General features: G+C 49.1%; 1 protein-coding gene and 1 long non-coding RNA gene across 2 annotated transcripts in view; one reads left to right on the top strand and one right to left on the bottom strand.

Annotated features, from left to right (window-relative positions):
* The window catches only part of LOC135003315 (uncharacterized), a 57,506-nt gene extending 46,094 nt beyond the window's left edge, over positions 1 to 11,412 (bottom strand). Inside the window, exons 1-2 of the long non-coding RNA XR_010204346.1 lie at positions 10,996 to 11,412; positions 9,361 to 9,476 (exon numbers count right to left, since the gene is read on the bottom strand). This is a non-coding gene — a long non-coding RNA (uncharacterized LOC135003315). The remainder of the gene's footprint in view (positions 1 to 9,360; positions 9,477 to 10,995) is intronic.
* URAD (ureidoimidazoline (2-oxo-4-hydroxy-4-carboxy-5-) decarboxylase) overlaps positions 10 to 27,912 on the top strand; it is a 109,585-nt gene continuing 81,682 nt past the window's right edge. The window contains exon 1 of the mRNA XM_063951729.1: positions 10 to 229. Within this exon, the coding sequence (XP_063807799.1) occupies positions 55 to 229 (175 nt within the window). The 5' untranslated portion in view covers positions 10 to 54. The remainder of the gene's footprint in view (positions 230 to 27,912) is intronic.

Below are 27,912 nucleotides of genomic sequence, written 5' to 3'. Positions count from 1 at the left end.
GGCTGGAGGTTTTGCAGTCATACGTCCTCAGTCCCTCTGTCTGCTGTCAGCAAAATGGATGTACAGACTATAAACTCCATGAATTATGAGCAATTCCAGGACACTTTCGGGAACATCATAGAGAAATGTCTGCTTATAACAGCAGCAATCTGGTCCAAGCAGCCATTTTCAAGTGTTCACGAGATGGAAGTCTGTGTTTACGAGTTTATTGAATCCCTGCCAATGTCTGGTAAGATCATGTCCCTGCTTTTCCTCCAAGTCTTTTTTGGGTTCATCCTTTAATGTCAGGAGGAGAAAGATTGAATTGTCCTTACAGTTAAAGGACTTATGAGAACTTCATGATAATTTGGTTTGTATGATACGCTCTTTAGTATAACATACCTGTTTTTTTAATGTACAAAGACATTTTCTTTCTGTGAACAATCATATAGGCCCTTTAGGGCCTGATTCTGAGGCTGACAGAGGTAGAACATCAGACGCACCAATAAGAAATGTGTGGAGATCTATACAATTTCAATAGGCTTTCTTGGGCGGCCATATTCCGACGGTCATTCTTAGCTACCATAGAGTTGCACTAAAGTCCGATGGTGATGTCCATTTGATGGTACATCTTTGTGCACAAATTAGCGGATTTGCGGTGCGTACAGGGGGCATCTCAATAGGACAACCAATGGCCGCAGCTTTAACATAAAGAAACAATAGTGACTGTGATAATGAAACAGTTGCTACTGTAAATGCATCTACCTCGGAATCATCCCATATGTGCCTGACCCTACTACCACCTCATCTGCATGATATCATAAGGTTTAAATATCATGGTGTAAATAGGTGACAAGGACACATAGTAAGGGTTGGCTTGTACGAATGGTGTGGGCCGTACAGAGACGGTGTAATGCTTGACATTACTGCCCCACAACACTGATGTCATTGGTTTGATTCCCACCATGACCCTAATTGTGTGGAGTTTATATATTCTCCCCATGTTTGCATGGGTACTCCGGTTTCCTCCCACAATCCAAAATTATACTGGTAGGTTATTTGGCTCCCAAACCAAAAACATTTTTTTTTAACCCTAGTTTGTAAGTGTACATGAGCAGGCTAGATGGGCCAAGTGGTTCTAATCTGCTGTCAAATTCTTTGTTTCTATGTTTGTATAACCAACACAGGCAGGGACATTTTAACAGAGATGGGGGGCCAGTGTGCAGCTTCCGGGTGGGCCCCCTCCTCTCCATAGCGCAGTTGGCTACAGCAGTGTGCCGGAGTCTTCTGTGCATGCGCAGGTCTCCGGAAACATGTCGCCCACCATGTTCCAGATACTAAATACCTACTGCGCATGTGCGGCAGCCATTTTGGCTGTGATTTTTGCTGCGGCTGCAGCACCCAGTGCGGGACTCCAGAAAGGTAAGTATTAAACCATGGGTGCATTGTGTGCGGTGTTGGCCCCCCTGGACCCAGGAGCCCATGTGCACCACACACATTGCACCAATTATGGAAACACCAATAAACACAGGTATGCCGCCTACCTTCAGAAGAGAAAACAGACTTACTTTGTGGATACAGTTAGATACAGTCTGTATTAGAGCTTATCTAACATGATAAAAAGGATAATCTGGGAGTAATGTTTAGAAAAATGACCTGTCCATTCTGTAATATATATTAGCATAAAACAAAACCTTGGGGCTAATTCAGACTGGATCGCTGCAGCGATCACAGTCTCAATTTTTTTGTGGAGTGCGCTCCCACAGCGGGCGCACTGTGCGTGCGAATCCCAGGAGCCCAGTGAGATGCTAAAAGCAGGAGGGGGCATGCCAATGAGGGGGCAGGCGGGATGGAGCATGCCAACGGGGTTAGAACGCCGTTGGCGGGGCGCAGTCTGGACAATGGAAGCGTGACCAGACCATTGCGGGGCGGGCCGCGTTGGCTGTGTGACGAGGAGCTGCGCTGGCAGGGAGCTACTCGCCAGTTGCAAAGCATCGCTGCATGCGTTGCTTTTGCACCTGTGTGTGTGTGGGGGGGGGGTAGGGCTTGACATGCGGGGCGGCCTAGCCCTGTGCTGGGCGTCCCCCTGCATATCAGAGTAAATGATTTCAGTAATAAGTTAAAACAATACATTTATTTAAAGAACGATACACCTATCAGTGACGACATATCAGCATTTTAATGTAAGATAAATAATGGTTACAAGCTGGCACAAACATGCAGGACAACAAAGCAGGAAGGATCTGGGGGCCGTACAGGGCCAGAATAACAATCGGGCAGATGGCGCTTCAGCTCCAGGCCTCCACATAAAAATAGGCCCTTCATAATGGCAGCATGATGACGACCAGCCACCCAGCTGGCCACACAGTCAACCATAACTCATAAGTTTTAAAATTGTTTTTCTAGCAATTTTTATATTTTTATTTACTTAGGGAAACAGTGGAGATGATAGTGTAGAAGGTGTACACAATGGGGGATATTCAATTGTTTGAAAAGTTAGTTGGGTGTCTGTGTTTTCCTATCTAATAGACAGGAAAAAACAGACACTCAACCGAGTTTTCAAACATTTGAATTCCCCCCAATGTGTACCCATGTGGCTCTGGCCTCACCTACACCCACACTGATCACAGCTCTTCCGCATCTTACAGTAGGCCCATGAACATTTTCAGCTCCAGGCCCATGTGGCCATTAATCCGGCCCTGGGGCCGTAGAAGAAGTCCATGAAGGCCACGTGTTACCTATCACTGGCCTACATCATGCTGCAATAATGGGTAGGTCCTGTCTCTGTCACAATTCCATATAATCAGTTGAAACACAGATGATAAAGTGTTAATGAAGGGTCCCAAGCATCAGAGACCTCTACTGCAAATGCAAAATCAGTAAGGGAAACATTTTCAGAGGGGCATTTGTATTCCTTTTGGAAAAGCGTCACAATCTGGATTAACGCTGTGGCACAGTGGTTAGCATCTCTGCCTCAAAGCACTGGGGTCATGAATTAAATTCCCACGCACTGCCCTATCTGTGTGGAGTTTAAATGCTTGGGCCATGCCAGGAGCAAACCCAGAATTCGTAGCATAGGCAAATGCAGGGGGGGTTTCCGGTTGCCTGGAAACCCCCCTCATCTTGGCAAGTGGCTCAAATTATGAAAACAATTGCAATAGTATATAATACGATAACTAGAGCTACCACCACATAATGCAGTTTAAGGGACAGAGCAGAGCTGCTGCACATGCCCAGTGGTAGCATCTTCTTCTACCAAGTTTGCTGTGTGAATCCTCAGTACACTGGACAAGAGAGCAGCTACCAGGAAGAAAATACAGGAGCCTTAACATGAGGTGGGAGAATGTGTGCTTAAAAAGTGCAGGACTGGTTCTATTATGTTTGTGTATATTTATTTATTATGGTATGTTTAATCTTTTTCCTGACCACCTATTTATATTATTTAAATGTGTGATACAGCCTATACTATAGACCATCTATAGTGTTAAATATTAATACTGCATTCCATACAGTATACATTAATGTCCAGGGTCTTTACTAGGTTCTTCTACCGCTCAACCCAGACTCCCACAATTGCTCCAACGTTCCACAGAGTGGGAGATTGTGAACTGCATTTGGAAACCCCCCTCTAGAAATCCTGCTTTTGCCACTGCGTAGGGTGGAGTCAGGGGCAGATCCAGAAGAAAATGAAAGAGGGGGCACCATGAAAGGGGAACGGTAATAGATATATTTACATGCACCTAAGGCAAGAGGGCGTGGCCTCACAGAATACGCCATCAGGTAATGATTGGCTGTAGGAGCGCATCCTGGTTTATTGCCAATGTTTCACCCTGATGAAAAGGCTGATTGGGCCTTGAATGTTGATCATCTGTTCCATAAGTTATGGGAGCCTGGAAGGCACCCTAGCACAATATAATTATTATAGTTTTTAGTTGGTGGTGGCAGGTGCAGCATACCTTGTTTTAAGCACTGCATTGAGACTCAGACTGCAGGACACGAAGTGCCCATCTTTGATTAGCAGAAGCAGCCTACAAACAGCATAAGACTTCTGCAGGACAGCCCTGTCACAATCACATGGGCCGCCTTCTCAAAGCTGAGCTGAGTTTGACTGCACCTAGCATGGTGGTAAAGGAAGTGGAGGAGGAAGTGCTGGGAAACTGTGCGGTGCAGTGAGGGCTAATCAAGCCTTCTGCGCTGTCATAAGTAACAGTCTTACTCGATGCTGGCATTTGAACCCAGCGCCTGGGCTGGACTCTGGCTGGCTGGCAGTGGGGGAGGTAGGTTGCAGTGTGAGCAGGGGGAGGCTGGAGCTGCAGCTTCAGCATCCCCATTGGTTACCACACGGACTTGCTGTTAGAGCAGCGGCGGGTCCTAGTGCCTGCCGGCTCTTTTATCAAATCTGACTGACGAAAATAGCAGTAGTGCTGCTGCTGTTCTCCTTTTGAAAAAAGAAGAAGTCAGAAACGACAGGGGGGGGAACGGCCCAAGTGCCCCCCCTGGATCCGCCTATGGGTGGAGTTGCTGTATACTTATATAGCCTTTAGGTGCTTGTAGTGTTGGGTCAGAGTATTTATTAGATCTGCAGAATTTATCTGTAGATGTTTATCCAGTTTTACTTTTGATACAGTTACTGCAGGTTGCTGACAGGGGCAGGGCCTGGTACTTCATGTTATTAGGCCTGCATCCTCCTGGCATAATGCTGCTATTTGCCACAGGGAGTGGACTGGGCCAAAATGATGCAATTCTCATCAAGGCAGTTTTAAGAGAGGAGATGGCCCGTGTGGACACTCCGTTCGAGCCCCCTCCTCTCTGGCAGCAAATAGAACTACGCATATGCAGGTCTCCGGGGAAATGGCGCCTTTTCCTGGGGACATCTCTATTGCGCATGCGCAAATCACTATGAAAATGTCCGCAGTGGCCATTTTACCAGAGATTTATGTCTACAGCACCGGCCGATACCATGGGACTCCAGAGGGGTAAGAATAATTCTATGGGTGCAGAGTATGCAGTGTGGGCCTGTTTGCATTGCACAACTTGCACCCATTTATAGATACGCCTATGATTCTCATAGAATCCAAGGTCCTGTTTTGGTTTGTGCGGTGATCCAGTTTGCTTTATCACAGCATTGTCCACTCGCTGCAAAATGCTACAACTCCTGGCAAGATATGATTCAGCTTACCCTTCAGTAAGGAAAAAATATAAGTGAATAAAAAGTAAGTGCAGGCGTGATGCAGAAATACAGATAGAATTATCTGCCATAACAAAACTTTGATATTGACGTATTCCTGTAATGTATACATATGACACTAGGTGTCGCTCTTACTCTAGGTAATGGGCACAGAAAACCAGACACTTTCTTAAAATAGATATACACAAAGGGGAACAGTCTTTCAGTTTCACCCCACCTTCTGTTTACAAAGACACTTTCTTCAGTTTACACTATTGTGAATTGTTCATTTGGCCACATGTGAGGAGATTTCGTCATTTAGCCCAATCACAAAACGCTGTTTGACCAGTAAGCACCCATTCAGTGTTTCAGAAATGATTAAATGATCAGATTCCTAGGGGCCCAGAAGATTGTCTAAAATTTATAGCATGGGGTTGAAAAAAAAACAACCCAAAAACCCAACTTGTTTCTTCTCATCTAGGGCTTCCACCATAACCCAGTTTCCCAAGGTTTTAAGGATATCCATGCTTGAGGACAGGTGACTTAGGGGGCCATGTACTAAGCCTTGGATGGAGATAAAGTCGCTGGAGATAAAGGGGGTAATTCCAAGTTGATTGCAGCAGGCAATTTTTTAGCAGTTGGGCAAAACCATGTGCACTGCAGGTGGGGCAGATATAACATTTGCAGAGAGTTAGATTTGGGTGGGTTATTTTGTTTCTGTGCAGGGTAAATACTGGCTGCTTTATTTTTACACTGCAAATTAGATTGCAGATTGAACACACCCCACCCAAATCTAACTCTCTCTGCACATGTTATATCTGCCTCCCCTGCAGTGTACATGGTTTTGCCCAACTGCTAAAAAATTTCCTGCTGCGATCAACTTGGAATTACCCCTAAAGTACCAGCCAATCGGTTCCTAACTGCCATGCCACAGGCTGTGTTTGAAAAATGACAGTTAGGAGCCGATTGGCTGGTACTTTTTCTCCAGCGATTTTATCTCCATCCAAGGCTTAGTACCTCAGTCAATTAGATTTAACCATCTGGACTCAAGCATGGATTTCCATAAAGCCAGGTTAAAGGAATTAGTAACTATTTATTAGGGATTTTCCTCAGGAAATTTTTTTGTATTGTTTAGCTTGAATTTATTGCTTCCCGGGGACATTCCATCCAAAAAGAGGCTATATCGTAAAGCATTTTCCCCATTTGCCCTGCAGAACCTACAGACCACTGGGCACATGTCCACTTCTATCCAGCTACCTTAGCAGTACCCTCTGAATGTGTCTTTAGCTATAGGGGCCAAGCTAGGAAAAGCTTAGCTGCTTGTTAAAGAATTATTGGGCTGCGGTCTGCAGCGCTAAATATTTCTGTTAATCTCCTGCTTTATTCTCTTCATAAACAGCCCAGATACTTAAATTAATTCTGGTAAAAACTGGGTTTAATAAATTGGCACCAAAATATGTTTAATATTGTGTATGTGTATTTAGTAGTGTCTGTTTCATCCAGGTAGGTGGCGCTGTGTGCTCACTGAAACAATGTCCAGCACTTAACGTTACATGAAATCGTGCAGCTTTGTACAGTAAATGCATACTTGCCTACCTGACCCTCTCCATGAGGGAGAAAATGCTCTGTTCCTGGACTTTCCTGGTAATTTATGATTGCCATCACCTGTGGTGAGCTAGTTAATTAATAAGAAAGGCGTTTCACCACAGGTGATGGCAATCATACATTACCAGGAAAGTCCAGGAACAGAGCATTTTCTCCCTCATGGAGAGGGTCAGGTAGGCAAGTATGAAATGCAAGTTGTGACTTGTTCTCTGTAACTTGTTCTATTTGTAAGTGCTCATGTGCATCACTTCACAATTCACTTCTTTTGCTATGGCGATGGGGGATTGGAGGAGGTCTAAATTACAGTAAGGACATGTCAGTGTGAAATGCATCCCAAGATGGCCACCAAACAGACGCAAATTTGCCTATTTGGAGTGGAATGACTTCTAGGTACTCGACGCCTGGTGCAAGTTGTGAGCTGATGATGGTGACAGTCATGGGCCACATTCATACCTCCCAACTGTCCCTTTGGGCAGGACAATCCCGTTTTCCTGGGACTAGCCCCTGTCCCACCTGTGGCCCATGGTGGGCGGGAGAGGGCGGGGGAAGCAGTTGGGGTGATCATAAACTGCTGCTAAGCATATCTGGTTTGTAGAATGTGTATAAGATGTACATACCTACCCTCACGGAATGGCCGCGAGGCTCCCGAAAATCGAGTGGCGCCTCCGCCCCCCCCTACCCCCTTGGCCGCCCACAACGGAGCACCAGTGGGCGATCCGAGGGGGACCCGATGACGTGATCTGTGCTGAATCGCGTCATTGTAGCTCCGCCCCCGCTCTCCAGTGCCTTTTTCCTCAGCACTGAATAGCGGGGGGCGGAACACAATGACGTTTTTATGCCGCCACACCCCAAACACGCCCCCTCACTACCCGACCCCCTCCCCTCTGTTCGCCGACTAGGCTGCCCCCTCCCAGAAAAGGGGGCAGCAATATCGTCAAGTATGGTATAAGCCACACCCAGTATAGTATGTGGATGTGATCTACCTATTCAGAGTTTGACAGATCTTACACTTGCAGCTCCCTCTGCATAGATAAAAAAATCAATCCCAGATGCACTTGGGCATACAGTATAATGCAAACCTGGTTGTGTGACCGAGCAACTACAGGGAGAGGGGCTCTGTGCAATGTGCTCAGTGTGCTGTTGTGGCTCATGCATATGCACGATCCCACTGTCAGTGCATGTGCAGCGGCCATTGCTGTGGAGAGTTCCAGCTAAGATTGCAATCGTAGCCCGTAGGCTACAGCCGGCTACCGCCATCTTCAGATGATGGTAGCTGCGGGGGCCATCTGGTAAATCTGGCAGCACTGCATCCCTCATAGAAACCTATGGGGGTTGTGGATGCAGGCGGGAAAAGAGGGATTGCAGCACGTTTTAAAGATACCTGCTGCGTAATATATTCAGGGGATGTTAAATATTTTTAGCATCCCCTGAGTGTTGTTATAACATATTGTTAGTGTTTTGGGGGATTAAGCCGCAAATATTGCACGACGGTGTAATGGTTAGCATTACTGCCTCACAGCACTGAGGTCATGGGTTCTATTCCCACTATGACCCTAACTGTGTGGAGTTTGTATTTCCTCCATCATTCCAAGAATATACTAGTAGGTTAATTGGCTCACAACAAAATGAACCCTAGTTTGAATGTGTGTGCGCGTACACGTGGTAGGGAATATAGATTGTAAGCTCCACTGGGGCAGGGAGTAATGTTATTGGATAAATATTCTCTGTAAAGCGCTGCGAAATATGTGTGCACTATATAAATAAATAACTGGTAATTAATAAATAATGTATAATGTATGGGCTCCCAACATTTTCCCAGTGACTTCTCCAATGCAGATGTGCATATCTCCAGGTAAATTGTGTTTTCCCAGTGATTCCTTCAACTGTGGCTGCAAGTATACTCAAGGAGCCATATGAACAGCATAGGGAGGAGGAGGCACGTGTGCAGCCTCCATCAGGACACGCCCCCACCTCTCTGCCAGTAGCAGCGTAGTGGTAGAGTCTGAGCACTAGGAGCTCAGACTCTAGTGTCCATGTGCATATCTCCGGGAAAATGGCTGCTCCAGCGATTTTCCTCCTGCGCATGCGCAAAACACCAGGAAAATGTCCAGTACACCATTTTTCCAGTGAGTTACAGAGAGCTGCTGCTTCCGGGGAATGCGCTAGTAGAGGCCCATGTTTAGGGATGTGACCAGTCTCCAGAAGGGGCGTGGACAGCCACCACATTGGTTTGCCTAACCATTAGACCAGGCCTGGCCAACCTGTGGCTCTGCATCTGTTGTGAAACTACAAGTCCCAGCATGATCTGACACAGTTTTAGTTTTAGATATTAATGAATGCTAAAACTGTGGCAGGGCATGCTGGGACTTGTAGTTTCACAACAGCTAGAGAGCCATGTGTTGGCCGCAGGGCCGGCTACAGAAATCTTGGGGCCCCATACACTGACATCTCAGGGGGCCCCCACCCCTTCAACCCCCCCCCCCCCCTTGATAGAAATTATTTATGTATATATATATATAACCTACGTTTCGGGACTGTACCAGTCGCCAGGGATAGGAAACAATGAGACAAAGTATAATTTATAGATACAAATACATAGCCATAATTACCTGATACAGTGCAGCTGGGATCTCCCGCCATCAGACATTCACTGAGACATGCCGGCTGACAACCCCGTCGGACTTCCAGTGGTGTCATCAGGTCACGTCATCCAGCGGTGTCTGTCCTGAAACATAAGAGGAATAAATGCACTTTTATGAATGACTCCACTCCGTATTAAACCCCCAACCTCCTGCATATAAATAAATATTACATATTATATACATCCTCTGACTGACACCCTACTGCTGCATAACAATGCCCCCCCCCCCCCCCCCCTCCGTGGGGTACGCATGGAGGCTGACTACAGGGAGCACACTATGGGGAGGGGGTATGGAGTCTGGCTACAGGGGAGCACAGTATGGGGAGGGGGTATGGAGGCTGACTACAGGGAGCACACTATGGGGAGGGGGTATGGAGGCTGGCTACAGGGGAGCACAGTATGGGGAGGGGGTATGGAGGCTGACTACAGGGAGCACACTATGGGGAGGGGGTATGGAGGCTGGCTACAGGGGAGCACAGTATGGGGAGGGGGTATGGAGGCTGACTACAGGGAGCACACTATGGGGAGGGAGTATGGAGGCTGGCTACAGGGAGCACACTATGGGGAGCGGGTATGGAGGCTGGCTACAGGGGAGCACACTATGGGGAGGGGGTATGGAGGCTGGCTATAGGGAGCACACTATGGGGAGCGGGTATGGAGGCTGGCTACAGGGGAGCACACTATGGGGAGGGGGTATGGAGGCTGGCTATAGGGAGCACACTATGTGGAGCGGGTATGGAGGCTGGCTACAGGGGAGCACACTATGGGGAGGGGGTATGGAGGCTGGCTACAGGGGAGCACACTATGGGGAGGGGGTATGGAGGCTGGCTACAGGGAGCACACTATGGGGAGCGGGTATGGAGGCTGGCTACAGGGGAGCACACTATGGGGAGGGGGTATGGAGGCTGGCTACAGGGGAGCACACTATGGGGAGGGGGTATAGAGGCTGGCTACAGGGGAGGTACACTATGGGAAGGGGGTATGGAGGCTGGCTATAGGGGGGTACACTATGGGGAGGGGGTGTGGAGGCTATGGGGGTGGAGGTTTGGGGACTGGCTACAGGAGTGGTAGGTGGGAGTTAGAATGCATACTGCAAGCTGGGGTCAGGGAGCTGGAGGGAAAATACTGTAGCTTACCTGCGGGCTGTGCCTGTGGCTGTCAGGAGTCGGGGCTGAAGGAGGGAAGACTCAGCAGCAACACAACCCATCACCCGGCCAGCCAGGAGCTTCGTAAGCCGAGAAAACCTCATGAAAAGTTCATGCCTGGGTGGGGGTGGAGCTATACACATGTACTGGAAGTTGCCTGTGGGTGCAATATACTGAGGGGGGATCGCAGGGAGGTCGGCTGTCAATGGCCGCGGGGGTTTCTGACGGCAGCATCAAGAAGGGGGGGGGGGGGGGGCTGCAACTGACTGTGGCATCAAGGTAGTTGGTGTGCAGCTTCTATTAACTGTATTCAAGCAGCGGGGGAGGGGAGTAGAGAGCCCAGGCCCAAAGGATTCCGCAGGAGTAGACTAGGCAGGTAGAGAACAGACAGGCAGGGGGCGTGGCCTAATCACGGACCCCCCGCTGGCCACGCCCCTTAAACAACAAAAAATCCTTACCATGCAGCCTGCCCTGAAGGCACCACCAGCCGTCCAGGCAAAGAGAGCAGAGGTCCAGACTAAAACACCCCTGGCTGGGGATCAGCAATTAGGTGCAGAGGAAGTGTTGGACTCGGGCCCCAGAGACGAAGGGACAGCACAGTGGTGAGGCTACGGCTGTCTGCTGTCTGAGACAGGCTGTCAGTGTGACTGGCAGTGCTGTACCGCTGCACAGCTCCTCGGGGTTGGCGGCGGCAGGGACGGGCTGGTGCAGCGTCATGCGTAGTGACGCTGCGACGCAGGCAACACAGGACCAGATCATACCAAGTGACGGGTAAGGTGGGGGGCATTTTTTATTGCAATTGTTTCTTAATTAATTTGTGTTGGGTCCGGAGCGCACAGCATTCTTAAGTGCTGCGGACTCATGTTTTGTGCCCCTGATGCTTGGGCCCCCCCTGTTTCTCGGGGCCCGGTACGGGTGTCCCCTTTGACCCCCCCTGTCGCCGGGCCTGGTTGGCCGGGCCTGCATTAGACAGTTGGCCTGCATTAGACAGTTCATTCTAGTGCGTGAATGATAATGCTCCAGATTAATCACAGCAATGCACTGTAGAGAATCACCACAGTCCTGTGCAGTATAAGGTAACATCATACATACCTACTTTCTGGCAGCTCTCTCCGGGAGAGAGCTGCCAGGACGGCTCAGTGGAGGGGCTGGTCTGGGCATTGACGAGAGGAGGGGGCGGGGAGGAGGTGGAATGGGGCGTGGCAAAGGAGGGGCATAGGCGGAACGAGGGCAGGGTTTCAGCATTACATCGTTTTAACCACGCCCCCCGCTCTGTAATTCCGCTATAACCGGCATTTTACAGCAGGGGGCGTGACTATGATGACGCGATTCAGCAAGAATCAGGATTTTCGGGAGCCTCCCGGCCATTCCGGGAGAGTAGTTAAGTATGGGTAACATATGTACCTTATAATTCTAGTGCACAATCTGGAACCTGATCCCTAGAGGAAGAGGTGGGCCCCCAAGCAGTGGAGCCCTCCTGGGGTATCCCCTATAGGCCAGTCCACCCCTGTATAACAATACCCCTGTTTGGAAGTAGAGCACATAGGTCTGCTCCATATGTGACAAAAACTCTTTAAAGACATAAAAATCATTTAAGAATGCCCACGAGCCAGAATTTAATATGTAAGTAGAAACCCCCTGTGCTGCAGTATAATTGAAAGTGTCAAACTTTTTTTTTTTCAATCTAATCTGGAACAGTTCTAAATCACCACAAATTATCACTTGGTTAATGTTAGTTTATAATTATTGTCTTGGAATGTCAGGGAGATTCCTAGATAATTCGGAGACCCCCTAGAGTACCTGGGGAGTCATTCCGACCTGATCGCACGCTGCCGTTTTTCGCAGTGCAGCTACAAGGCCAACACTGTGTATGCGTATGCACCGCAAAGCGGATCGTTGCTGAGCGATGGATTTAACAAAGAATCCATTCGCACAGCCGATTGCAAGGAGATTGACAGGAAGAAGGCGTTTGTGGGTGACAACTGACCGTTTTCTGGGAGTGTTTGGAAAAACGCAGGCGTGTCCAAGCGTTTGCAGGGCGGGTGTCTGACGTCAATTCCAGGCACGGACAGGCTGAAGTGATCGCAAGGGCTGAGTAAATTCAGAGCTACTCAGAGACTGCACAAATTATGTTTGCATCTCTCGGCTGCAAAAGCGATCGCACACTTGCACAGCAAATATACATTCCCCTGTGGGCGGCGACTATGCGTTCGCATGGCTGCAAAAAGTAGCTAGCGAGCGATCAACTCGGAATGACCCCCCTGGTTAGGAGGCTGATCGCCTAGTATTGTAAACACTGGTCTGCAAAAGGGAAAGAGACCTGCTATGAATACACAAATTGCATCACCATGAACTCAAAAACAATGGGGGTAATTCCAAGTTGATCGCAGCAGGAATTTTTTTAGCAGTTGGGTAAAACCATGTGCACTGCAGGGGAGGCAGATATAACATGTGCAGAGAGAGTTAGATTTGGGTGTGGTGTGTTCAATATGCAATCTAATTTGCAGTGTAAAAATAAAGCAGCCAGTATTTACCCTGCACAGAAATAAAATAACCCACCCAAATCTAACTCTTTCTGCACATGTTATATCTGCCTCCCCTGCAGTGCACATGGTTTTGCCCAACTGCTAAAAAATTTCCTGCTGCGATCAACTTGGAATTACCCCCAATGTGTTTTTCATGTTGCACCCTGAATACAACTTACAATCTATGAATATGTGTGTATGGCAGTTACTCTGTCTCGCACACATTATAAAGATAAAACTCCACCCACACTGGAAATCTATTGGATGTTATAACAAACAAAGCTAAAGTATACAACAATTTAAAGGAGAAACCACACCACCACATTTGTGCCCCTTTTCAACTGTCGCTAAAACCCGGGTTATTGCCGTAATAACCTGGGTCGCGGCCCAGTGGAAAAGGGTTATCCGGGTCCAGTGACCCAGATTAAAGGGCAGTGTACCATTTACACCATGGAGAGATTCACTACATGGACCTTGCTTCCTGCAGCACTGTCACACATCCAGGGACGGGACCGGTGATGTTGGGGGCGGAGCCAGAGTCTCTACTACTGCTGAGAGACTCCGGCCACCTGTGTGCTGCTTAAACGGGAATAATCCAGGTGGGTGACACGGTGGAAAGGGTCAGTTTTGGGACTGACCTGGTTTGGAACTGTGTTCCAAATCTCGGGTTAGACCCGGGACTTGGATGGAAAAGTGGCAATAGCATACCTCCCAACTGTCCCGATTTTGGCGGGGCAGTCCCGTTTTGCATGGTCTGTCCCGTGGGTCGTAGTGTCCCATGGGTGGGGGCACAGTTGGGAGATCCCACCCCCTGTCACTCGCTGCTCTGATCAGAGCAGCGGTGAATAGATGCTGTGCGCATGCGTACAGCGTCTATTCCTGGCATAGAGGGACAGGGGCATGGCCTGCAGCTCTCTCAGCGCTGTCCATGACCCCATAATGATTAAAACGGGGCCACGCCCCTTTCCGGTAGGCAACACACCCTAATTTCGGGTGCGCGCCCCTTCGGCGCGCCCTGATGTCCCTCCTTAACTATCAGCAAAGTTGGGAGGTTGGTATTAGTCCAGACCAGTGGTTGTAAACTCCAGTCCTCAAGTGCACCCAACAGGACACATTTTAGGATTTTTGTCTGTGGTAATAATGAGATTTATGGTAAGAACTTACCTTTGTTAAATCTCTTTCTGCGAGGTACACTGGGCTCCACAAGGATAGACATTGGGGGTGTAGAGTAGGATCTTGATCCAAGGCCCCAACAGGCTCAAAGCTTTGACTGTTCCCAGAATGCACAGCGCCGATTCCTCTATAACCCCGCCTCCCTGCACAGGAGCTCAGTTTTTAGTTACCCAGCCCAATGCAGTAGCAGGAAAAGAGACGACAACGGTTAGTAGCCAGATACACCACACTCTCATGACAAGAGAAGTGTCAGCAGCTAATGCCATAACAACCCAAAGAAGCTAAGTGCGTCAGGATGGGCGCCTTGTGGAGCCCAGTGTACCTCGCAGAGAGAGATTTAACAAAGGTAAGTTCTTTCCATAAATCTTGTTTTCTGCTGCGGGGTACACTGGGCTCCTCAAGGATAGACATTGGGGATGTCCTAAAGCAGTTCCTTATGGGAGGGGACGCACTGTAGCAGGCACAAGAACCCAGCGTCCAAAGGAAGCATCCTGGGAAGCGGCAGTATTGAAGGCATAGAACCTTATGAACGTGTTCACTGAGGACCACGTAGCCGCCTTGCACAATTGTTCAAGGGTCGCACCACGACGGGCCACCCAAGAAGGTCCAACAGACCGAGTAGAATGGACCATAATGTGAGCAGGAGCCGACAGACCAGCCCTCACATAAGCATGTGCAATCACCATTCTAATCCATCTGGCCAGGGTCTGCTTGTGAGCAGGCCAGCCCCGTTTGTGAAATCCAAACAGTACAAAGAGAGAATCAGATTTCCTAATAGAAGCAGTTCTCATCACATAGATACGGAGAGCCCCAGTGGCTTGGGGCGAGGGGCTGCGGGGGCGCCACTGACTTAGAACAGATTGACATGCGGACGAGCGAGAATAGGGGAGCAGGCACTGTGGGGGTATATCTGGCACTGAGGGCATGTACCTGGCGGCACTGTGGGGGAATATCTGGCACTGAGGGCATATACCTGGCACTGTGTGGAGGAATATCTGGCACTGGGGGCATATACCTGGCACTGTGGGGCAATATCTGGCACTGGGGGGAGCAGGCACTAAGGGTGCTTATGTGACACGGGGGAAATATCTGGCACTGGGGGCATATACCTGGCACTGTGGGGGAATATCTGGCACTGGGGGCATATACCTGGCACTGTGGGGGAATATCTGGCACTGGGGGGAGCAGGCACTGAGGGGGCACATGTGGCACTGTGGGGGAATATCTGGCACTGGGGGCAAATACCTGGCACTGTGGGGGAATATCTGGCACTGGGGGGAGCAAGCACTGAGGGGGCATATGTGGCACTGTGGGGGAATATCTGGCACTGGGGGCATATACCTGGCACTGTGGGGGAATATCTGGCACTGGGGGCATATGTGGCACTGGGGGGGGGGGTATATTTGGCACTGGGGGCATGTACCTGGCACTGTGGGAGAATATCTGGCACTGGGGGCATATGTGGCACTGGGAGCATGGCCCTACCAACAAGCACTACCCCCTAGCAACGAGCATGACACCCAGTGTATGAAACCCCTGGCAACGAGCATGACACCCTGAGCATGAAAATCCCTGGCACCGTGCATGGAACCAAGAGCATGAAACCCCTGGCAACGAGCAGGTAATTTAAAAGTAATTAGAAGCCTTACTGTAGAACTTAATGTGTAATGGGCATTACGGTGTGTGGCATAATGTATCATGGACATTGCGGTGTGTGTCATAATGTGTCAGGCATTACGGTGTGTTGTATACTATATCACGATCATTGTGGTATGTGGTATAATGTCTCAGGGTCATTGCGGTGTGTGTCATAATGTGTCACAGACATTGTATGTGCTATAATGTATCAGGGGCATTGCAGTGTGTAGCATAATGTATAACGGGCATTGCGATTCCTGTCATAATGTGTCACAGGCATTACGGTGTGTGGCATAATGTGTCGGGGGCATTACAGTGTGTGTATATTGTGTCATGGGCATTATTGTGTGTGGCATAATGTCTAAGGGACATTGCAGTATGTGGCATAATGTATACTGGGCATTACTATAAGTAGGAAAAATGACAAATAATGTAAGGGGCATGAATCAGGATTATTTTTCTTTCCTGTGGTGGCTAACGTCTGGGCGTGCAGGTTGCAAAACTGGGGTATAAGGTAGACTTTTCCTGCAATGCCACACCCCTTTATGTGAAGCCACGCCCATTTCAACTAAGCCACACACCCTTTTTGGCGGCGCGCGCCTTCGGCGCACGCATATTTGTCTCTTTACTACTGCCAAATATGGGGGGGGGGGGGGGCGCCGAAGAATTTTTTGGCTTGGGGGGAAAAAAAATTCTAGTTACGCCACTGGAGAGCCCATATCACATCCAAAGACCTCTCTTTGGGAGACAAATCAGGAGAAACAAGTGCCGGAACCACAATCTCCTGGTTAAGGTGGAACGAGGAAACCCCCTTAGGTAAATATCCGGGACGAGTCCTAAGAACCGCCCGATCACGGTGAAATATCAGATATGGGGAACTACAGAACAAGGCACCCAAATCCGACACTCTTCTAGCTGAAGCAATAGCCAGCAGAAAAACAACCTTAAGGGAACGCCACTTAAGATCAGCTGAACCAAGAGGTTCAAACGGAGACTCTTGTAACGCCTCCAAAACCACCGACAAGTCCCAAAGAGCCATAGGCGGGACATAGGGAGGTTGGATACGCAACACACCCTGAGTAAAGGTATGCACATCCGGTAAGGTCGCAATCTTTCTCTGAAACCACACCGACAATGCAGAAATATGAACCTTGAGGGAGGCCAGACGCAGGCCTAAGTCCAGGCCCTGCTGAAGAAAAGCCAACAACTTGGCTATACTAAACTTGGAAGCGTCATAATTGTTAGATGCGCACCAAACAAAGTAAGAATGCCAGACCCCATGGTAAATCCGAGCAGAAGCCGGTTTCCGGGCCCGCAACATAGTTTGAATGACCGCCTCAGAAAACCCTTTAGACCTCAAGATGGAAGCTTCAAGAGCCACGCCGTCAAAAACAGCCGGGCCAGGTCCTGGTAGACACAGGGGCCCTGAACGAGGAGGTCTGGGCATTGTGGAAGTAGAATTGGATGCTCTGACAATAGGCCTTGCAGGTCTGAGAACCAGTGCCGTCTGGGCCACGCTGGAGCTATGAGAAGCAGATTTACTTTTTCTTGCTTGAACTTCCGAATTACCCTGGGCAGGAGTGGCACCGGAGGGAACACATACGGCAGCCGAAACCTCCACGGTACCGCCAGCACATCCACGAATGCTGCTTGAGGATCCCTTGTCCTTGCTCCGAAGACTGGAACCTTGTGATTGTGTCGAGACGCCATCAGATCCACGTCTGGAAGACCCCACTTTTCCACGAGGAGTTGAAACACTTCTGGATGGAGGCCCCACTCGCCGACATGCACGTCCTGACGACTGAGAAAGTCCGCTTCCCAATTCAGGACTCCCGGAATGAATATTGCCGATATAGCCGATAGATGGCATTCTTCCCAACGTAAAATCCGTGAGACTTCCTTCATTGCCAAATGGCTTCGAGTGCCGCCTTGTTGATTTATGTAAGCTACTGTGGTGGCGTTGTCCGACTGTACTTGAACAGGACGGTTCTGAATTAAATGCTGGGCCAGATTCAACGCATTGAAGACCGCCCGCAATTCCAGAATGTTAATCGAGAGGAGAGATTCCTCCTTGGTACACTGACCCTGAAGGGAGTGTTGCTCCAGCACCGCGCCCCAACCCTCTTAGACTGGCATCTGTCGTCAACAGGACCCAGTTGGATATCCAGAAGGGACGACCCCTGCACAATTGTTGGTCCCGGAGCCACCAGTGTAGCAACAGACGGACCTCCGGAGTCAAGAAGATCATTTGAGATCTGATCCGGTGAGGCAGGCCGTCCCAATTGGCAAGAATCAGCCTCTGGAGGGGGCAAGAATGGAATTGAGCATACTCCACCATGTCGAATGCTGATACCATTAGGCCCAGCACCTGCATTGCCGAATGTATCGACACTTGCGGACGAGAAAGGAAGCAACGGATCCTGTCCTGAATCTTCAGGACTTTCTCCTGAGACAAGAACAACCTCTGGTTGTGAGTGTCCAACAACGCTCCCAGGTGCACCATGCTCTGAGCAGGGACCAGGGAGGATTTCTTACAGTTGATGAGCCACCCGTGGGCTTGTAGAAACCGGAACGTCATATCCAGATGACGCAGGAGAAGATCTGGGGAATTTGCCAGGATTAACAAGTCGTCCAGATACGGCAGTATCCTGACCCCTTGACGGCGGCGTACCACCGTCATCACCGCCATGACTTTGGTGAAGACTCGCGGAGCCGTTGTTAAACCAAAAGGTAGCGCCCGAAACTGGTAATGGAGGTTGCCAATAGCAAACCTCAGGTATTGCTGATGTGACGCTGCTATAGGAATATGCAGGTAAGCATCCTGTATATCCAGGAAGACCATGTAGTCCCCAGGTTCCAAGGCCAGAACTATAGAGCGAAGGGATTCCATATGGAACTTGGAAACCTTCACAAACCTGTTCAATGCCTTGAGGTTGAGAATGGGCCGGGAGGATCCATTCGGTTTCAGGACTACAAACAGCCGAGAATAGTACCCCCGGCACCTCTGCGCAAGAGGCACCTGTACTACGACTCCTGTATCCAGGAGGGTCTGTACCACCGAATGCAGAGTGTTTGCCTTTGTCTGGTCCAACGGGACGTCTGTCCGGCAAAATCGATGAGGGGGTCAGTTTTTGAAGGCTATGGCGTAACCTCGAGTGACGACTTCCCGTACCCAGGCATCTGAAGTGGTCTTCAACCATTCCTTGGTATACCCTAGAAGCCGGCCCCCCCACCCTGGGATCCCCCAGGAGGAGGCCCGCCCCGTCATGCGGCAGGCTTATCGGCCTTGGAAGCTGGCTGACGGGCCGCCCAGGCTCTTTTGGGCTTTGGCTTACCAGGTTTGGAAGTGCTGGCCTGCTTATTGTACGCCTGACCTTTTGCTTTACCTGAAGGACGAAAGGGGCGAAAGGAAGTACTTTTAGCCTTCGACACAGAAGGAGCGGTACTTGGCAGACAGGCAGTTTTGGCAGTAGCCAAGTCAGCCACTATCTTATTTAAGTCCTCCCCAAACAGAATATCTCCCTTGAAAGGGAGTATCTCCATGGTTTTTCTAGAGTCCAGATCCACAGACCAGGATCTCAGCCACAATATCCGGCGAACCAGGACTGACGTAGTAGAGGCCTTGGCTGCTAGGATACAGGCATCAGAAGCTGCCTCTTTAATATAACGAGAAGCTGTGACAATATATGATAAGCATTGTCTAGCATGGTCAGAAGAGATTTCAGCTTCTAACTTCAAGGCCCATGCTTCAATAGCCTCTGCAGCCCATGTTGCTGCAATAGTGGGCCTTTGTGCAGCACCCGTGAGGGTGTAAATCGCTTTCAGACAACCCTCTACACGTTTATCCGTAGGCTCTTTTAGAGATGTGACAGTAGTGACAGGTAGAGCTGAGGAAACCACCATACTAGCCACATGTGAGTCTACTGGAGGAGGCGTTTCCCAATTCTTAGACAGCTCTGGTGCGAGGGGATAGCGAGCCAGCATCTTCTTTTGAGGCACAAACTTCTTACCCGGGTTCCTGACGTATATCCACTAGGTGGTCAGAGTGAGGTAAAACTTGCTTAACCACCTTCTGACGCTTGAACCTATCTGGTTTCTTAGGAGGGACGGATGGCTCGGGATCATCCGTAATCTGTAGAATTAACTTAATAGCCTCCAAAAGATCAGGAACATCCACAGGTGAACTACCCTCCCCATCAGCAGTATCTGAGTCAGAACCTGTGGGGTCAGTGTAAGTGCCGTCTTCATCTGACGAGGTGTCATTGATAGCAGTGAGGAGACAAGCGCTCGCTTAGAGGACCCCTTGGACTTAGGCGAGCGATGGTCAGACTTTTTAGTAGTCAGGGAGTGGTTCAACTTCTTCAATTGAGCAGATAAATCGTCCGCCCACGGTGGGTTAGCTGCAGGGACCACATATGGTTGTACCGGCATAGGGGGTCCCATAGGGGGTGTTAGTTTATTAACTAGCGTATGTAGGATCGTGAAAAAAGCGGGCCACGGTGGGTCATTATGTACCTCCGCTGCCACAGTCCCACTGGGGGGCAAGGAGCCCCCAGAACCAGAGCCCACAGCTGCTATATTTTCCTCATAGATATCTGTGGCTTCAGCAACACCGGCAGTGTGTTCAGCCCCAGAACCATTACCCTCAGAAGCAGACATGATATAACTTGCAGTATCAGGTAACAGTACATTTGGAAGCAGCACAATACCTCTTACCCAAACCCCTGCGCAGTGTAGTCAGCACTAGCAGAGATAAAGGAGAGATATGGTGACTAAATCACAGAGAAAAATACGTGTTAAAGTATATCGTTGTGAAAATCCTATATCAATATAAAACCTGACGCACCAAGCCCCCTCAGGTTATAGAATATAGGAATAGCAAGTTGAGTGAAAGACACGAAATGGACACCACTCAGCAAGCTAATGCACACACATATAGTCACAGTTATACAATGCAGAGGTTATTACTAACAATAATACTGCACTGGACTGGCTTATATATATAGCTATATAGTCAATAGATATAACACTGCACAGTAGGAACTGGATGTATATCACAGGGTAATTGTACTAGAAAACCCTGACTAAATGCACTCTTTCTTAACTAGCACTATCTAAAAAGGCAGGTAGAATACTTAAGTGTCATGTAAAGTCACAGCGCTGACAACCAGGCGGCTTTACACAGGATGATTTGCCCAAGCAGTCCCAGGAACAGTGAAGCTGAGAGAAAATGGCACCCAGACACTGACAGAGAGTGAGGGAGAGACATATATGCAGCCCCAGGGTGGGAACATTTGCCGGAAATGGCGCCCTGGGGCTGGGGGATGGGCATCAGGTCTAAGCCTTATCCCCCTGCTGGCAAAACCACCGGGTATTGTGGGCTACTGAAAATGGTTTAGAGAGAAAACCTGACCTGCACCCTTGCCCTGGTGATCTAGTGGTATCGCCTGTACTGCCACAGTGTCCACCACCAGCGCGCGTGGCCCGCCCCCCCCCCCACTGACCGCACCGGATTGCGATAAAGACCGGCTCCCGCAAGCGGGACCCACTCACCACCTCCTGTAGCGCGGCCACACGATCCCGGAGAGCCCCAGTCGTGTGTGCCTGACCGTGAAGAAAACCGGAGCCTCCTGCTGTAGTTACCCAGCAACAGGGCTCGGGAGTGTACAGCGCCGCTGGGGAGAGCTGGAGCTGCAGCAGTGAATGTCTTCTGACATTTACCACTGCTGCTGCCCTTGTAGTCTTCACTTTTTTCTTCAAAAAAAAAGCTCTTCAGTTCTTAGGGCTGCCTATGTGCCTGCTTACTGCAGCACCAAATACAAAACTGAGCTCCTGTGCAGGGAGGCGGGGTTATAGAGGAGGCGGTGCTGTGCATTCTGGGAACAGTCAAAGCTTTGAGCCTGTTGGTGCCTCAGATCAAGATCCTACTCTACACCCCCAATGTCTATCCTTGCGGAGCCCAGTGTACCCTGCAGCAGAAATGTGGGTTAATTGCTAGGTTTACCACATACTATCCCTTTAAACTGGGACACACATGAATTACTCAGGTCGGGATGCAGTCCCGAACGCCGCTCACTATACCGACGCCGGAATCCCGCCTGAGGTGAAATCCCGACAGTCGGCATGCCAACTGACAGGGACTATTCCCACTCGTGGGTGTCCACGACACCCATAGAGTGGGAATAGAACCTGTGGCGATCACAGCGAGCCACCAAGCCCGCAAGGTGCTTAGTTGCACTCGCCGCCCACCTGCCAGCAACCTAAACTCTGGGATAACGGCATCAGTATGGTGACCGGCGGTCTCCCAACCACCGGTCACCTATACCCAACCCCTCAGGTCCTGTGGCTGATTACAACCGGCTGAAATGCAGGCTTGAAGTCAGCCAGCCAAAGAATCTGTGTAATTCACGTGTGTTCCGGTTTAAAGGGATTGTATGGTAAGCCTAGTAATTGCTTAACTCACCGGTTCTCAAACTCGGTCCTCAGGACCCTACACAGTGCATGTTTTGCAGGTCTCCTCACAGAATCACAAGTGAAATAATTAGCTTCTCCTGTGGACCTTTTAAAATGTGTCAGTGAGTAATTAATACACCTGTGGACCTGCTGGGTTACCTGCAAAACATGCACTGTGTGGCGTCCCGAGGACCAAGTTTGAGAACCTGTGGCTTAACTCATCTGCGGATGATTAAAGAAATAATGAAAATGTGACCTGTTAAGGGCAGTTGAGGACTGGAGATGGAGGGGCGGCTGGAGGAATATGACCAAAATAGTAGAATGGGGAGGCTGACTAAAAATGCACTGATTAATTAATTATATTCATTAACAACAATTGGTTGAAATTATCTAAATAAACATTTTGCGGATTACCTTACACTTGGTAATCACAGTGCTGCTATGGTACATATATGATTAATTGTCCCCTATAAAGAAATACATAAGGGGATATTCAATTGTTTGAAAAGTCAGTTGGGTGTCTGTTTTTTCCTATCTAATAGATAGGAAAAAAACACACCCAACTGACTTTTTAAACATTTGAGTCTCCTCCATAGACCATACTTGCCTACCTGACCCTCTCCATGAGGGAGAAAATGCTCTGTTCCTGGACTTTCCTGGTAATGTATGATTGCCATCACCTGTGGTGAAACACGTTTCTTATCAATTAATTAGCTCACTACAGGTGATGGCAATCATACATTACCAGGAAAGTCCAGGAACAGAGCATTTTCTCCCTCATGGAGAGGGTCAGGTAGGCAAGTATGGTATGGTGTCATGTTTACATGTCTTCATGTAGTATAGGTAGCCCTAGATGTTAGGTCAGAGAAGCAGTCAGCAGAGGTTGGCTGCACTTCACTTTTTTTTACAGGTCTAGTAGCCATGCAATATTTGTAGGGGATACCTGCAAATATTAAGAATCATCTCTCCATATCTCCATAGGCCCTCCATTTCCTACAGCAGCCACAGTCCCCATAGGTGTATATGGTGTCTGCAAAACTGTCAGATTTACCAAGTTTGGCCCCGGCAGTTAACTCCATCTTCATGTGGTGTAGTCGCTGTAGCCCAGTGATGGCTAACCATGACACTCCAGCTGTTGTTGAACATCAGTTTTGCTATATGGCCATGCTAAAACTGATGCAGGGCATACTGGGATGTGTAATTCAACAACAGCTGGAGTGTCAAGGTTAGCCATCACTGCTGTAGCCTATGGGCTACATTTGGCAAAACTCACCAAAAGCTCTCCCTGGCAATGGCCGCACATTCGTATATATTGCAGAGGTGGGGCTGCAGCTCAGTCCAAATTCAAATAGGGGAGCCACACCAACTGCCGCCCCAAGCACTGCAAACATCACTGGGACTCACTGGCAGTTGGTGTGACTCCCCTGTTTGAATTTTGGACGGTGCTGCAGCCCTACCTCTGGAGTCACCACTGCAGGGATGGACTAATGTCCTGCATTTGAAGAGTAGGACATTCGGGCGATGTATAATTTCTTGTTGCTAGGATTAGCAACAATAAGAAATTAGAATAATCAGGTCTGAAACCTAATAATAATAATAATAATAATAACAACAACAATAATAAGATTTTACTTACCGATAAATCTATTTCTCGGAGTCCGTAGTGGATGCTGGGGTTCCTGAAAGGACCATGGGGAATAGCGGCTCCGCAGGAGACAGGGCACAAAAAGTAAAGCTTTTTCAGATCAGGTGGTGTGCACTGGCTCCTCCCCCTATGACCCTCCTCCAGACTCCAGTTAGGTACTGTGCCCGGACGAGCGTACACAATAAGGGAGGATTTTGAATCCCGGGTAAGACTCATACCAGCCACACCAATCACACCGTACAACCTGTGATCTAAACCCAGTTAACAGTATGATAACAGCGGAGCCTCTGAAAGATGGCTTCCTTCAACAATAACCCGAATTAGTTAACAATAACTATGTACAATTTATGCAGATAATCCGCACTTGGGATGGGCGCCCAGCATCCAGTACGGACTCCGAGAAATAGATTTATCGGTAAGTAAAATCTTATTTTCTCTATCGTCCTAGTGGATGCTGGGGTTCCTGAAAGGACCATGGGGATTATACCAAAGCTCCCAAACGGGCGGGAGAGTGCGGATGACTCTGCAGCACCGAATGAGAGAACTCCAGGTCCTCCTTAGCCAGAGTATCAAATTTGTAAAATTTTACAAACGTGTTCTCCCCTGACCACGTAGCTGCTCGGCAAAGTTGTAATGCCAAGACCCCTCGGGCAGCCGCCCAAGATGAGCCCACCTTCCTTGTGGAGTGGGCCTTTACAGATTTAGGCTGTGGCAGGCCTGCCACAGAATGTGCAAGTTGGATTGTGCTACAGATCCAACGAGCAATCGTCTGCTTAGACGCAGGAGCACCCATCTTGTTGGGTGCATACAATATAAACAACGAGTCAGATTTTCTGACTCCAGCTGTCCTTGCAATATATATTTTTAATGCTCTGACAACGTCCAGTAACTTGGAGTCCTCCAAGTCACTTGTAGCCGCAGGCACTACAATAGGTTGGTTCAGATGAAATGCTGACACCACCTTAGGGAGAAAATGCGGACGAGTCCGCAGTTCTGCCCTGTCCGAATGGAAAATCAGATATGGGCTTTTGTAAGATAAAGCTGCCAATTCTGATACTCTCCTGGCAGAAGCCAGGGCTAGAAGCATGGTCACTTTCCAAGTGAGATATTTCAAATCCACCTTATTTAGTGGTTCAAACCAATGAGATTTTAGAAAGTCCAAAACCACATTGAGATCCCACGGTGCCACTGGAGGCACCACAGGAGGCTGTATATGCAGCACTCCCTTAACAAAGGTCTGGACTTCAGGGACTGAAGCCAATTCTTTTTGAAAGAAAATCGACAGGGCCGAAATTTGAACCTTAATAGATCCCAATTTGAGACCCATAGACAATCCTGATTGCAGGAAATGTAGGAATCGACCCAGTTGAAATTCCTCCGTCGGAGCACTCCGATCTTCGCACCACGCAACATATTTTCGCCAAATTCGGTGATAATGTTGCACGGTTACTTCCTTCCTTGCTTTAATCAAAGTAGGAATGACTTCTTCCGGCATGCCTTTTTCCTTTAGGATCCGGCGTTCAACCGCCATGCCGTCAAACGCAGCCGCGGTAAGTCTTGAAACAGACAGGGACCCTGCTGAAGCAAGTCCCTCCTTAGAGGTAGAGGCCACGGATCTTCCGTGATCATCTCTTGAAGTTCCGGGTACCAAGTCCTTCTTGGCCAATCCGGAACCACTAGTATCGTTCTTACGCCTCTTTGCCGTATAATTCTCAATACTTTTGGTATGAGAGGCAGAGGAGGAAACACATACACCGACTGGTACACCCAAGGCGTTACCAGCGCGTCCACAGCTATTGCCTGCGGATCTCTTGACCTGGCGCAATACCTGTCCAGTTTTTTGTTGAGGCGAGACGCCATCATGTCCACCATTGGTCTTTCCCAACGGTTTACCAGCATGTGGAAGACTTCTGGATGAAGTCCCCACTCTCCCGGGTGAAGATCGTGTCTGCTGAGGAAGTCTGCTTCCCAGTTGTCCACTCCCGGGATGAACACTGCTGACAGTGCTATCACATGATTCTCTGCCCAGCGAAGAATCCTTGCAGCTTCTGCCATTGCACTCCTGCTTCTTGTGCCGCCCTGTCTGTTCACATGGGCGACTGCCGTGATGTTGTCCGACTGGATCAACACCGGTTTTCCCTGAAGCAGAGGTTCTGCCTGGCTTAGAGCATTGTATATTGCTCTTAGTTCCAGAATGTTTATGTGAAGAGACGTTTCCAGGCTCGTCCATACTCCCTGGAAGTTTCTTCCTTGTGTGACTGCTCCCCAGCCTCTCAGGCTGGCGTCCGTGGTCACCAGGATCCAATCCTGTATGCCGAATCTGCGGCCCTCCAATAGATGAGGACTCTGCAACCACCACAGAAGAGACACCCTTGTCCTTGGAGACAGGGTTATCCGTAGGTGCATCTGAAGATGCGACCCTGACCATTTGTCCAACAGATCCCTTTGGAAAATTCTTGCGTGGAATCTGCCGAATGGAATTGCTTCGTAAGAAGCCACCATTTTTCCCAGGACTCTTGTGCATTGATGTACAGACACCTTTCCTGGTTTTAGGAGGTTCCTGACAAGCTCGGATAACTCCTTGGCTTTTTCCTCCGGGAGAAAAACCTTTTTCTGAACCGTGTCCAGAATCATCCCTAGGAACAGCAGACGAGTTGTCGGCATTAACTGGGATTTTGGAATATTCAGAATCCACCCGTGCTGTTTTAGCACTTCTTGAGACAGTGCTAATCCCATCTCTAGCTGTTCTCTGGACCTCGCCCTTATTAGGAGATCGTCCAAGTATGGGATAATTAATATGCCTTTTCTTCGAAGAAGAATCATCATCTCGGCCATTACCTTTGTAAAGATCCGAGGTGCCGTGGACAATCCGAACGGCAGCGTCTGAAACTGATAGTGACAGTTTTGTACAACGAACCTGAGGTACCCCTGGTGTGAGGGGTAAATTGGAACGTGGAGATACGCATCCTTGATGTCCAAGGATACCATAAAGTCCCCCTCTTCCAGGTTCGCTATCACTGCTCTGAGTGACTCCATCTTGAACTTGAACTTCTTTATGTACAGGTTCAAGGACTTCAGATTTAGAATAGGCCTTACCGAGCCATCCGGCTTCGGTACCACAAAAAGAGTGGAATAATACCCCTTCCCTTGTTGTAGAAGAGGTACCTTGACTATCACCTGCTGAGAGTACAGCTTGTGAATGGCTTCCAAAACCGTCTCCCTTTCGGAGAGGGACGTTGGTAAAGCAGACTTCAGGAAACGGCGAGGTGGATCTGTCTCTAATTCCAACCTGTACCCTTGAGATATTATCTGCAGGATCCAGGGATCTACCTGCGAGTGAGCCCACTGCGCGCTGTAATTTTTGAGACGACCGCCCACCGTCCCCGAGTCCGCTTGAGAAGCCCCAGCGTCATGCTGAGGCTTTTGTAGAAGCCGGGGAGGGCTTCTGTTCCTGGGAAGGAGCTGCGTGTTGCTGTCTCTTCCCTCGACCTCTGCCTCGTGGCAGATATGAATAGCCCTTTGCTCTCTTATTTTTAAAGGAACGAAAGGGCTGCGGTTGAAAAGTCGGTGCCTTTTTCTGTTGGGGAGTGACTTGAGGTAGAAAGGTGGATTTCCCGGCTGTAGCCGTGGCCACCAAATCTGATAGACCGACTCCAAATAACTCCTCCCCTTTATACGGCAAAACTTCCATATGCCGTTTTGAATCCGCATCGCCTGTCCACTGTCGCGTCCATAAAGCTCTTCTGGCCGAAATGGACATAGCACTTACCCGTGATGCCAGTGTGCAGATATCCCTCTGTGCATCACGCATATAAAGAAATGCATCCTTTATTTGTTCTAACGACAGTAAAATATTGTCCCTGTCCAGGGTATCAATATTTTCAATCAGGGACTCTGACCAAACTACCCCAGCACTGCCCATCCAGGCAGTCGCTACAGCT

Source organism: Pseudophryne corroboree, chromosome 2 (genome assembly GCF_028390025.1).
Source record: "Pseudophryne corroboree isolate aPseCor3 chromosome 2, aPseCor3.hap2, whole genome shotgun sequence".
NCBI classification, from domain to species: Eukaryota; Metazoa; Chordata; class Amphibia; order Anura; family Myobatrachidae; genus Pseudophryne; species Pseudophryne corroboree.
The sequence above is the reverse complement of the archived record's forward strand: the minus strand, read 5'-3'. Positions and strand labels throughout refer to the sequence as shown.